Here is a 12330-nt window from a genome sequence, read left to right on the forward strand (position 1 = left end):
TACTTGATTAGATGTGAAAACCTTTTCATCTCTTACTCCCGTATAACTTGCATATTCCAAAATTTCAATTTATGATGTTATTAGACAATTAAACAATTTGAGCTTAATTGCTATTTTTCATAACAAAATAAATTTTAGGTTTGAAAAATTGAGCACAAAAGGTTGGGTTTGGGACACTGAAAATAATAAGGATGGGACACATGGGTCGTTGTGCTTAATATATTAGAAGTTTATAATATAAACTAGAGATTTGAGTGTGTGCATACGCTCCCTCTGACTGAACACTGGATCCGCCCCTGAATTTGTTAACGAACTGAGTCTGCGCTGACCTTGGCTTCATGAGTTTTTGTTCCTAGGCAGCCCTACATGTCGCTACGTTAATATGTGCTTATTGACTTATTCAACTTGGCTATTGTAGCTAGGTCTTAATTAAGAGTAAATGCCACAAATAGGACAAAACACTATCTTAGACACTCATTCAATCTCATGGCTCAGCTTTCGTCTAAAATCTGTAACAACTTTTTTTTTGTTTTTTGTTGCAAAATTTCAAGATACTTCAATGTATAGACGGCCGATACTTCAATGTATAGACGGCCTATTCCTGATATAAATAGCTTGAACTGTATTGACTTCTGATCGCATTCTGAATCCTGATATTTGATGTTCAAATCATCTGAAATTAATTTTATTTCTGACTTTTAAATAATGAAAACAAATATGCTATTGATGTCTGCATGAATCTTCGTAATTTGCTCTACGTAATATCAATTTTCAGCCATCAGTACTCTTATGCTTATAAGAACTGCATTAATCACACATGACCTATTGGTCTAGCGGTATCGTATCCCCTTACAAAAATAAGGTTATAGGTTTAAATCCTTGCAAGCGCAAGGTTTGAAGGATTTTAGATGGACAAAAAATTTGTAGTTAATAATAAAAAAACAACCGCATTAACCCACTATTTAAATACTCTAGTAATCATTTCTGTCGATAGTGGCTCGGGCTTTTTCAGGTTAAGATCGAAATTATATCCTTTATAAATGGGTAGAATAAATTATGATGGATGATTTGGAAGTTGTGTTCTAGCTAAGTAAATGGTGAGTTATGACAACCAGCTCCATCCTTATATGGAAAGCGTACAGTTGCTCACATGTCTAGCTCTATGGCATTGACAACCTTCAGCGCGAAATATAAGCCCTGTATCTATTGGGGGTGGGGGACGATATGGCATGCTTTCTTAGGGCGATAGAGAGACATATCCATGCAAACAGCTATTTTCCTCCTGATAAAAAAGGAGTTGGAATTGACTGTTGTAAATGTGAGAGCATTCTCAAACGATTCCCTATTCTCATCTCTATAATTACACTAAAAAATACCATATTTTTCTCTTCTGTTTAATTAAATAATATTTTTTTGTACTTTAATCATTACAGTTTTCTCTCTCCATCCTATAATTTACAAAAAATCACTAACTTTTCCTCAAATTTATAAAAAATCACAACATTTTCTCTTTCCACCCTATAATTTACACTCACAGCCACTCAAAACCTCACATATAATTTACAAACTCTCCTCACAAAATTTTAGAGAATCTAATGAGAATGCTCTGATAGGGTCCTATAACTTTTAGGTAATTTTGATCAACTTGAAACCTCTTTCGCGCTTGGTTTTTCTGTGTTGGTTGTTGGGTCCGAAGGAATAATTGAAATCTTCTCAACCTCCCTAGATTTGTTAAGGATTCCGAGCAAGCTCAGCTGCTCAGGCACTACGAGCAAGGTATGTACTTCCTCGAGCAATATATCCTATATGAGTAGGATGTTCTTCATGTAAATCTTCTAACTGTTTGTTTCGAGCAAGCTACACTTCACCGAGCAAGGTTGTTCTTTATCAAGCATGGTTCACTAACGAGCAAACCCTTGATAATACTTTTTTTAAACTGAGTTCACGAGCAACTTAGTGGGTCGAGCAAGGTATTCAATAATGTTGGATCTCAAGTATGCTGGTAAGGAGTTTGTGGAATTTCTCTAAGTGTTACTCCTAACATGATTCATCCTCGAGCAAGTCTACAATACCCAAGCATACTTAGATTGTTCAAATAATTCTAAGTAAAGGATGAAGAGATTCAAGCAAAGAACTTGTTTGCTTGTAGGAGCTATCCAACCAAAGTTTGGTATGCTCGTGAAGCTGAAGTCTGCTCGAATATTACGAGGTCAAAGAAGCTCTAATCGTCAATGAAGATGTCTGCTCGAAGACTTGTTTTATACTTGTAATAATTTTGTTTAGTATTTGTAATTATTAGGGTTTCTAGAAGAAATGTTAGGTGTGTCTATAAATAGAATGTTTAGGTCACATTGATGTGAGACCTCTTTACACATATTTGACGGCCGCATTTAACTACTTTATTGATATTCCGACATTCCTTCTAAATACCTAAGTTTTCGTGTATCTGATTGAATATTGATATTGATGATAATGGAATTTGTTCTTCAGTCACTATAATTAGCAACTTACTGTTTGTGGTTGATTCCGCTGGCTACATTCGCTAGGGGTTCTCATACTTTGTGTTTCGTGTGTTCTTGTCCGATTTATATTGTTATAACGAAATGCGATCCTGACATTGGTTAAAGATGCAACTTTCGTTGGTCTGATTCTTAAGCAAGAACAAAGGGTCACTAAAATTTGTGTATCATAAGGTAACTTATAGGTTGGGTTATGTTCCAATTAAATAAGACAAGACACGCAAGGTAGATGGGAATAAGAAAGAAGAGGGTGAATGTAATTCAGCTCGACTAAAAAGAGATGAATGAATACGGCTAGCCGAAAAAATAAATAGATCGATCCGAGACTTGCATCAATGAATGCACCAGCCATGGGTACAATGGGCATACCTTTCATCTACCTTGCGCACGAGGTCGCCTTAGCTGGTGCCAAAGGTTTTGCATCATCCTTGGCTTGGGTTGTCCCAATTACTTTATCTGATTATGAAACAAGCTCTCATGTGACTACCTTAGCTCTTAGCTATGGGTCAACTAAAGAGATTCGATCTTTTATCCCTAGGACCAACTTCTCAATGAAAGATTTCTTTTAGGCATAAGAAAGAACCATAAAGTAGAGCTTCCGGGGTCCTTCCGGAAATGTTAAACAAAAGTTTTTCCCTTGCATGTGATCACTTTTACTTTTTTGCTATTTTGTAATCTTCATGGTATAATACCTTATAGCTTTACAGTTATAAGTCATCTTCTCATTATTTTAGGTCTTTCATTTTCAATTTTTATTCGCATTACTATAGTGAGATTTCATAGAAACAGACTTCGGTTTTTAAACTCTTTATTAGCCGCAGAGGTCCCGCTATTATTAGCACATTTTTTGGTACTCATTGAGCTAATTTCTTGTTGTTTTCGTGCATTAAGCTTAGGAATACGTTTATTTGCTAATATGATGGTCAGTCATAGTATAGTAAAGATTTTAACTAGGTTCGCTTGGACTATGCTATGTATGAATGATATTTTGTATTTTATAGATCTTATTCCTTTATTTGTAGTTCTTGCATTAATCGGTCTGGAATTAGCTATACTATAAGATTATGTTTTTATAGTCTTAATCTATATTTACTTGAATGATGCTATAAATCTCCATTAAAGTTGCTATTTATTTATTTATAATATTGAACAAAAGCGAGGAGGCGAAGCCGTTTTATCGAATTGGCAAAAAGATTCCAAGTACATATGATCAAAGTATGTCTTGTCTTTACCGAAGCGCTTATCCTTTTATGCAATTAAGAATTACATTTAACTTTCTCGATTCCAAGGAAACTTTTTCTTTCGGAACTGACGTAACAAACTACGCGATCCCCGCAATGGAGTCAACATAAATTCGATCCGAATAAAGAAAATAAAAGGCAGTTTTGTTATGGTAGTATACCAGCAAACTAGCAAACTGTTCTGAGCATATAGATCCGTAAATGGATTTGTATGTATATATAGCCACTTTAGTAGTGTTTGTTGTTTCTTGAAATTATCTGTTTTTAGGAACATAGTCAACCAGAATTTCTTATGTTCGTAAGTCTTCATCCATCGATGCAGATAATGCTGCAATTTTCCATTCTCATATGAGGCTAGAAAGTTTATTGGCAGCATACGAAGTGATTCATCATCCTCAAACATTAGCCGATTGTTAGTTAGGGACGGTTTATAAATCAGCTGAAAATTACTACAAACGGAATGAAAAGTGGATATTTGTAATAAAGGTGTCTAGTGTGCTTGAATTCAAAGAAGTTTTATGAACTTGTAGTTTTTTTTTCTTTTTATACATGGAACTTATTTAGCTTTTTGATTGAAAAAAAGTGTCTCGTATAATATATCAAGTACGTTATACCAAATAATTTTATGATAATTTATTATCATTTGTTGTTTTCTTTTAGCGACCTATTTTTCATCCGCGAAACAAAAATATCATAGTCTAAGTTAATCCCTCTAAAATTTCACGTCGAAACAAGCCTGATTGTCTAAGTTGACTTTATCAGACTTCTAAATATCCACAAAAATCAGTATAAAAGCAAGCATCAACACCACTCCTTCATCACACCTCACCCTCACTTATTTCAAAACAACATCTATGGCAGCTTCCATGGATTTTCTCTCAAATCCAATACTCATATCATCAGTATTTATACCTTTACTTCTTGTCCTTTACAGTTATATCTCCAACCAATTATTACCACAACAACATGGGAAGAAGTATCATCCTATTGGTGCAACCGTGTTTCATCTTTTCATCAACTTCAACAAGATGCATCATTACATGTCTGATCTCGCTGAAAAATACAAAACTTACAGAATACTTAGCCCTATTCAGGGTGAGGTTTACACAACCGATCCCGTGAACGTGGAGTATATCCTCAAGACCAATTTCAAAAACTATGGCAAGGTAATTAATTAAGCTATTTATTTATCTTGTTAACTTTTTGAGCAAACTGTGCACAAATATATATTGTAGGGAAAGCATACCCACAGCGTCGCATCCGATCTACTTGGAGACGGAATATTCACTGTAGACGGGGACCAATGGCGTGAACAAAGGAAGGTTTCGAGCCAAGAGTTCTCTACAAAAATCCTGAGAGAATTTAGCAGTGTAATATTCAGAAACAACACAGTAAAACTCGGGAAGATATTGTCACAAGCAGCAGATAGCAACCAAATAATTGATATAAACGTAATGTAGCTAGTGACTTAATTTGGTATTAAATAATTAGCGTGACACATATCATTCTTTATGTGTATATATACATACAGGACTTGTTCATGAAAGCGACGACGGATTCAATATACAAAGTCGGTTTTGGAATCGATCTTGACAACTTGAGTGGTCAAAATGAAGAAGGCGTTAGGTTTAGCCGTGCATTCGATATCGCAAACAACTTAACATATAAAAGATTTGTTGATGTAACATGGAAGATCAAGAGGTTTTTAAATATTGGATTTGAAGCAGAGTTGAGGAAAAATATGAAAATTGTTGATGAGTTTGTTTATAAGGTGATAGAAGTCAAGCTTGAGCAAATGAAGAAGTCAAAGGATGATTGTTTGGTAAGCTTTTATCGTACTTTCCCCTGATATATATAGTTTGACTCGTTGGGTCAAAAAGACTGAACTAACTTCATAATCGATGTTAAGGATTAATTCTTGAAACACATGCATGATGCATGACATACAATTTGGATATAGAACAAACGTTGGTGTGAAATTTATTACGTCCTTATTATTCTAAATGCAGAAAGAAATCATGTGTTTGACCAAACGCTAACTAAGTTTTAAATGTTTTAAAAAAAATATGTCCGTGTACGTCTACATTTTGATTTTTATTTTATTTATAAAACACGACTATATTTTGGTTTTCTAAATTTTCTAAAAATTTAATGAATAAAAATTAAGTATTTAAATATATTAAAAAGTTAAGTTTTAGTTAAATATAAGTTTATAATTTTATTTATAAAACACACCTAAAAATTAATGACTACAAATTAAGTATTTAAACATTTTAAGATGTTAAATTTTAATAATTATATATAAGTTTTTAAAGCCTTTAAAAAATTGTTTTTAAATATTTTGTTTTTTAGAAGTTTTAGTAATTAAAGATAAAATATTTTTTTTGATTTTTAGCTTTAAACTTTTTAAAACTTTTGGGCAGGACGTTCCATATTATTGCACAGACGCAGCATAAGCTAGAAACACGTCATCTTTTTTGGTGACGACAATTTTTTTTTAATAAATTAAAAGTCAATGGCCATTTTCGCTAAACACGATACCAGCAATTAATCGCTGGTTAGGTGATTATCTTTTTATTAATTCAACCATTGGTTTATGGAACTTGCAGCTGCTTAAAAAAGAAGACATCCTATCACGGTTTATTCAGTTTAATGATAGAGATCCAAAGTACTTGCGCGATATAATACTAAACTTTATGCTTGCGGGTAAAGATCCTATAGCGATCAGCATGTCTTGGTTCATTTACTTGCTTTGCAAACATCCTAAAGTTCAAGATAAGGTTGCAAAGGAAATCATAGAAGCAACAAACATGAACCAAGAGATCACAGATGTTGCCGATTTTGCTGCCCGTGTGAGTGACAGTGCACTTGACAAGATGCAATATCTTCATGCTGCTTTGACCGAAACTATTAGACTATATCCTGCTTTGCCAGTGGTATGCATGCATTCGATTCGTGTTTGAATAGTACCTGTTTCATATATTTTATTTTCTAATTAATTTCTAAGGGAAATTGGAAACTATTAAGAGTTAGCATTATTTCATTCACTTATTTATTAGAGCAGCTAATATAGTTATAGCAGTTAGCAAAGGGCATTTCGCCCGACGGTATATTCTGTTTTAAGGTTTTGTGTGACATTTTTCATGGTATTTAAGCTGTATTGCTTGATCCAATTATAGTGGCTGATAATTCAGCAATATATAATGGCTTTAATTAGCCTTTCACCCAAATAAATTTAATTATTTCAATAATCTTAATTTGTAATTGAGTTTTTATAATTGAAATTATTTCAATAATATCCTAACCACTTGCTTATTTTGTAGCTACTTTTTGCATATTCCTTTTGCAGCCAACTGAATTTCCATTCTACTTGGCTTGCAAGTTGACTGTTCTTTCTAACCAAATGTTAACCCAAGTTTAAAACTAAATTCTATGTTTACCGGCTGTAAAAACCGAACTGCAATGACATGAATCAACTAACACAAAGAATATTAATTGGTGTAAATTTAGAAGTACGTTAGGGTTTAAGATTGGCTTTCAAAAAAAACTAAGAAAGCAAAACAGCATTATTACACTATTAAAGCAACATCTAAATTTGTTTTATGTATATCAACAATTAATTCCCTAACAAAGTAACAATATTGAGATCATACAAATGATGTAGGATCCAAAGGTATGCTTTTCAGATGATGTTCTACCAGATGGTTGTCATGTGAATAAAGGGGATGTGGTAGCTTATTTGCCATATGCTATGGGAAGGATGAAGTTTATATGGGGTGATGATGCACTTGAATTCAAACCAGAACGGTGGTTTGATCAAGATGGTTGCTTTCGTTCGGAGAGCCCCTTCAAGTTTACAGCTTTCCAGGTTATTATAATATAATGAGTATTTAAAAAAATTAATTGTAATTTTGTTGGTCATGGGTTTTCAAACTATATCTTTTACTAGTTATATATTAATTATATATTGTACTAATCAGCCCTTATACTTTTCTTGTTCATACATAGGCCGGACCACGAACTTGTTTGGGTCGAGATTTTGCATATCGGCAACTGAAGATAATCTCTTCAGTTTTGTTAGGTTACTTTGTGTTCAAGTTGGGTGATGAAAACAAAGTCCTAAGTTACAGAACCTCAATTAATATTCACGTTGATGGTCCACTGCAAGTTTATGTGTCCCGCAGATCTTTCCAAAATCCTTGAAGTTGCGCTACGTACCTTTGTGTTGTCGAATGTGTGTTCAGCAGAACATACGTAGCATATGCTAGCATCGAACATTTTCATTAATATAAAAATATGTAATGGAAGCTATAAGTTATATGAATAATAAATGTTGTTTGATATTACATAGCTTCAATGTTCTGTGTATCGAGAAATGAATGATATTCATATTGCATAGTGCCCTGAGTGAAGTTTATGCATCATAAATTAGTTTAGCGAATATAATATATATTTAATTTTTGCAGTTGTCACAGATCAAGACATTTGAATAGAAAAATATAGGGTTGAAAAAAGGACGAGCAGAATGGTTAATTTGGTTATGTATAAATGAATTGAAATTGATTAAATTTACATAATGAAAATGTGGAATTTTTTTCTTTATTTAATGCATAACAATCAATCAAATGACCGTTGTCAATGTTCAAATTTCATCACCTAGCCCCGAGTTCCACAACCCACATGCCCAACCCGCATTTGCTACTCACTTTAGGCAGGGAAGTATGCTAGATACTCAACGAACTCATGTGGGACCCGCCCACCCTCAGTTGCAACTAAAGGGTTTTCATTAAGGATATGACAAGCTAGATGGGTGTTTATTCAGCTTAATTACTTCACATTTTGCCATTGATCTAAGAATTTGACTACAAAGTATGAAAATACTTCTCATTCTCATGGCCCACCTTGTCATTGCTGAAACCAAAGTGCGTTGTTGGTACTGATTTGGGTTCTTCGAATAGTGGTTACCCTGACTTTTCAAAATGTTAGCACTAAATGTTATTTCGTAAACAAAAAATAATAATAATAATAATAGTGGAAAATAAATTACGGTGTTTTTAGTCATCCAAACTTGATGCGAAATCATTTAAACGTTCATTGTTTTGATTAAATCAAACTTAAAACTATTATTGGCGGAAGAAGATGTAACATTTCCGAGATCCTTTTTGCCTAATCCAGAGGTCGCATTGAACGCATTTGAGGAACTACCATCAGAAACCAATGAAAGGGCCAGTGGTTACAGATTTCCACTCATAGCAGCAAGACGGGCAGTTGCGTCTCTTAAACGGGGGCAGACTCCCTATTTCCCGCAAGAAGTAGGTGTAGTGATGCTGGGAGCTGTTTTGGCTGATCTTGTGGTCGAACTTAACTCAAGTCCCGAATCGATAATCAAACACCAAGTAAACGAATAACTCTCGTTTATATTAATCAGAAAATATAACTCTAAAAACTTATTACAAACCTCAAACCCTAACTCGGTTTGACTCTTGATTAACCCTAACTCGGTTGCATCAACTTCTCTTATTCTAATGTCTAACTATAACTCGGCTTATATAGACTAACCAAACTTGCTAGTCAAGACATTACCAAATATAATAAAACCCTAATTTTTTCTTGGGCTGGGCTTTACACTTGGGCCAAACAACAATTGTGCCAACAATCACCCCCTCAATTGTTGTATCCGACTCGCCCAACTCACCCCCTAATTTCCTACACGAAATTGGCGGATCTTCAACTTCACGCTTGTCATCATTCTGTTGATTCTCCCTAGGCTTTTCTTGATCTCTTGCAATGTTCTTTGGGCTCCACTTAGCTTGGAGTAACACTTGCTTCGTTTGATCATTACTCGTCTTCCCTTGGGCTTGAATCACTTTCTTGACCATGCGTTTAGTTTCTTGAACACTCTCCTTTGGACTTTGAATTTTGGAACTTGGATCTTTGATTGGAATCTGACTTGTAACCGGCTTGTCTTCTTTCAGTCCAACTCTTTGAAGATCCCGACCTGCAAAATTCTTCATTCCAATGATGGTTCGTTTACCGGGACTTGTTATCTTGAGACTAATCTTGTATAATCGGTCATTGGTCCTTGTCACCTTCATCAAAAGCTTACATTTATCATCTTTAATGGTTAGCAAATCATGTTTCATGTGAATCTCACATCCACCTTCCGTTGCTTGACCAAGACTTATGATATTGCACTGTAGGCTCGGGATGTAGTAGACATTGGTTAACAGGCACTGCTCCCCCGTTTTCCCTTCAATTAAGACCGACCCTTTTCCCCGGATATCAATACAAGATTCATCTCCGAACTTCACCGTTCACGTTTCTTGTTCATTCAATTCATAAAAGTACGCTTTACTACCCGTCATGTGGTTCGATGCTCCGTTGTCGAGAGACCAAACATCTTTCTCCATCGGCTCGGTTTCGAAACGCTTTGGAATCACCCCGTCTTCATTCAGAAAAACCCTTTTCTGATAACCTTTTATCATAAACAAAGATGGATCAAAGTCATCAACTTTGTTCAAATTAGATTTCTCCTTTTTCTTCATAAGTTCCGGGCACATAGACACAAAGTGACCAAACTCATCACAACGGTAACACTGAACCTGTGATCTATCCTTTCTACCCCTTTGACGATCATTGGTTCTTCTTTGTTTCTTATGACTTGACCTACGTTCTTGACCACCTCGGTTTTCGCAACCATCTTGGTCCTCATCGTCTCGGTCTTGACCTCCAGTTTCACGGCCTCTTCCTTGCCCCTGTGAACTCGGCCAACCCTTACCTCGGCTACCGGACTGATCATACGATTTGCCTTTGTAACTACCTTCCGATCGATTGAAAAGTAACTGACCTAGTGAATTTGAAGTGTGCTCTCTCCCTCGTAAACGTTCATCAAATGCCTTAAGTCTTCCAATAGCATCTTTAAACGTCAAACTATCAAGATCAACACTTTGCTCGATTGAGGCTACGAGTTGGAAGTATTTGTCTGGAACCGCATCCAGTAACTTCTTCACCAAGACATCTTGCCCGAACACATGACCTAGCCTTGTTGCCTTTGAAACCATACTTGTTATTTTTCCTGCAAACTCGTCAACAGTCTCGTTTTCTGCCATCTTGAGTTTCTCAAATTCACTTTTCAGAGTTAGCAGTCGAGCCTTTTGAACTCGCTCGGCCCTAACATACCGTTCCTTCAAAGCCGTCCATATATCCCGTGCATTCTTGTATTGAGAAATCTGAAAAAGAATATTACCATCCACCACTTGAAACAAAAACGATCTTGCCGTTTTATTCTTCTTCGCATCAATAACCGCACCCTCTTCCGGTTGAACAACTTCCCATAGGTCTTGATCGTCCAAAATCGCTTCCACTACAATCGCCCATGTGATGTACTTAGTTCCATTCAGCTTTGGAACCTGTAACAAAATCCCCCCACTCACTTTGGGTTGGATTATTAGTCTTTCTTCGTCACCTGCCATTGACATCATCAAACCCCTTTTTGCTCCACTTCTTTGGAACAAATATAAACAGCTCAGTCCCGAACAATTTTTCAGAACCAAATCCGTTTGCCCACAGAATAAATCAAACTTTGGATAAAACCTAACTCGTTTAACCCAGTAAAATACGAACTCTGAATTGAACAGTCTTGTTCAACCCAACAATAATGGTTAAACCAACTTGTTAAAACAATAAAGAAGAAAAAACAAACCAACTTTTTTTCTTCATTGAACTCTACATCACGTGGCCACCAAAAACTCTTTTTTGAATATTTTCTTTAATTCAACAAATATATATTAAAGAAATCCTGATTATTTCCGATTCAAAACAGTAAAAGAAATTCAGCACCTTTCTTTTAATTAAACAATTCAGTAACTCCTTTTCTTTGACTAACCGCAAAAACAGATAAGTGGAGAATAACCCAAACGAACTCCACCCGCTCTCCTATTGTTGCCGCAGGACCACAGAAAACGCAGACAAGGTCCGACTAACCTCTTTTAACAAATAAACACCGATCCGAAAACCCAACTTGGTTCCGATATGCGACAATTGATAGCTCATCTTCAAACCACCGATCGTCTCTAACCGATTATCGATTTATTGAACTTGGCTCTGATACCAATTCAAGTCCCGAATCGATAATCAAACACCAAGTAAACGAATAACTCTCATTTATATTAATCAGAAAATATAACTCTAAAAACTTATTAGAAACCTCAAACCCTAACTCGGTTTGACTCTTGATTAACCCTAACTCGGTTGCATCAACTTCTCTTATTCTAATGTCTAACCATAACTCGGCTTATATAAACTAACCAAACTTGCTAGTCAAGATATTACCAAATATAATAAAACCCTAATTAATTCTTGGGCTGCGCTTTACACTTGGGCCAAACAACAATTGTGCCAACATTAACATGGTTGAGGAACGACATGCTGAAACCAATAACGAGAAGGCCGGTTGACGGGTGGATTGTAGAGCCACCCTTAAATGTAGTAATTCTAAGCAAAACATGAGCGTTTACGTGTTATTTCAAGGATTTAGGTTACTACCGTATATGGTGTGTGTTTGCAGGTAC

The 12330-nt window shown here is 35.4% G+C and overlaps 1 protein-coding gene across 1 annotated transcript; it reads left to right on the forward strand.

Annotated features, from left to right (window-relative positions):
• The first annotated feature begins 4593 nt into the window (after positions 1–4593).
• LOC143612081 (cytochrome P450 704C1-like) lies at positions 4594–8007 on the forward strand. The gene is made up of 6 exons (XM_077086148.1): positions 4594–4926; positions 4996–5211; positions 5292–5582; positions 6370–6696; positions 7425–7628; positions 7769–8007. The coding sequence occupies exons 1-6, from the start codon at positions 4615–4617 to the stop codon at positions 7961–7963; spliced, it is 1545 nt and encodes a 514-aa protein (XP_076942263.1). The 5' UTR covers positions 4594–4614; the 3' UTR covers positions 7964–8007.
• The last annotated feature ends 4323 nt before the right edge of the window (positions 8008–12330 follow it).

This window comes from Bidens hawaiensis, unplaced genomic scaffold, assembly GCF_021521415.1.
Source record: "Bidens hawaiensis isolate Kalapana, Puna unplaced genomic scaffold, B.hawaiensis_p1.1 tig00033175_1, whole genome shotgun sequence".
Lineage (NCBI taxonomy): Eukaryota > Viridiplantae > Streptophyta > Magnoliopsida > Asterales > Asteraceae > Bidens > Bidens hawaiensis.

Coding starts and splice junctions, on each gene's coding strand:
- LOC143612081 (XM_077086148.1), top strand. CDS start 4,615: ATGGCAGCTTCCATGGATTTTCTCTCAAATCCAATACTCATATCATCA. Junction 5,583..6,369: donor AGTCAAAGGATGATTGTTTG/GTAAGCTTTTAT, acceptor TGGAACTTGCAG/CTGCTTAAAAAAGAAGACAT. Junction 7,629..7,768: donor TCAAGTTTACAGCTTTCCAG/GTTATTATAATA, acceptor GTTCATACATAG/GCCGGACCACGAACTTGTTT.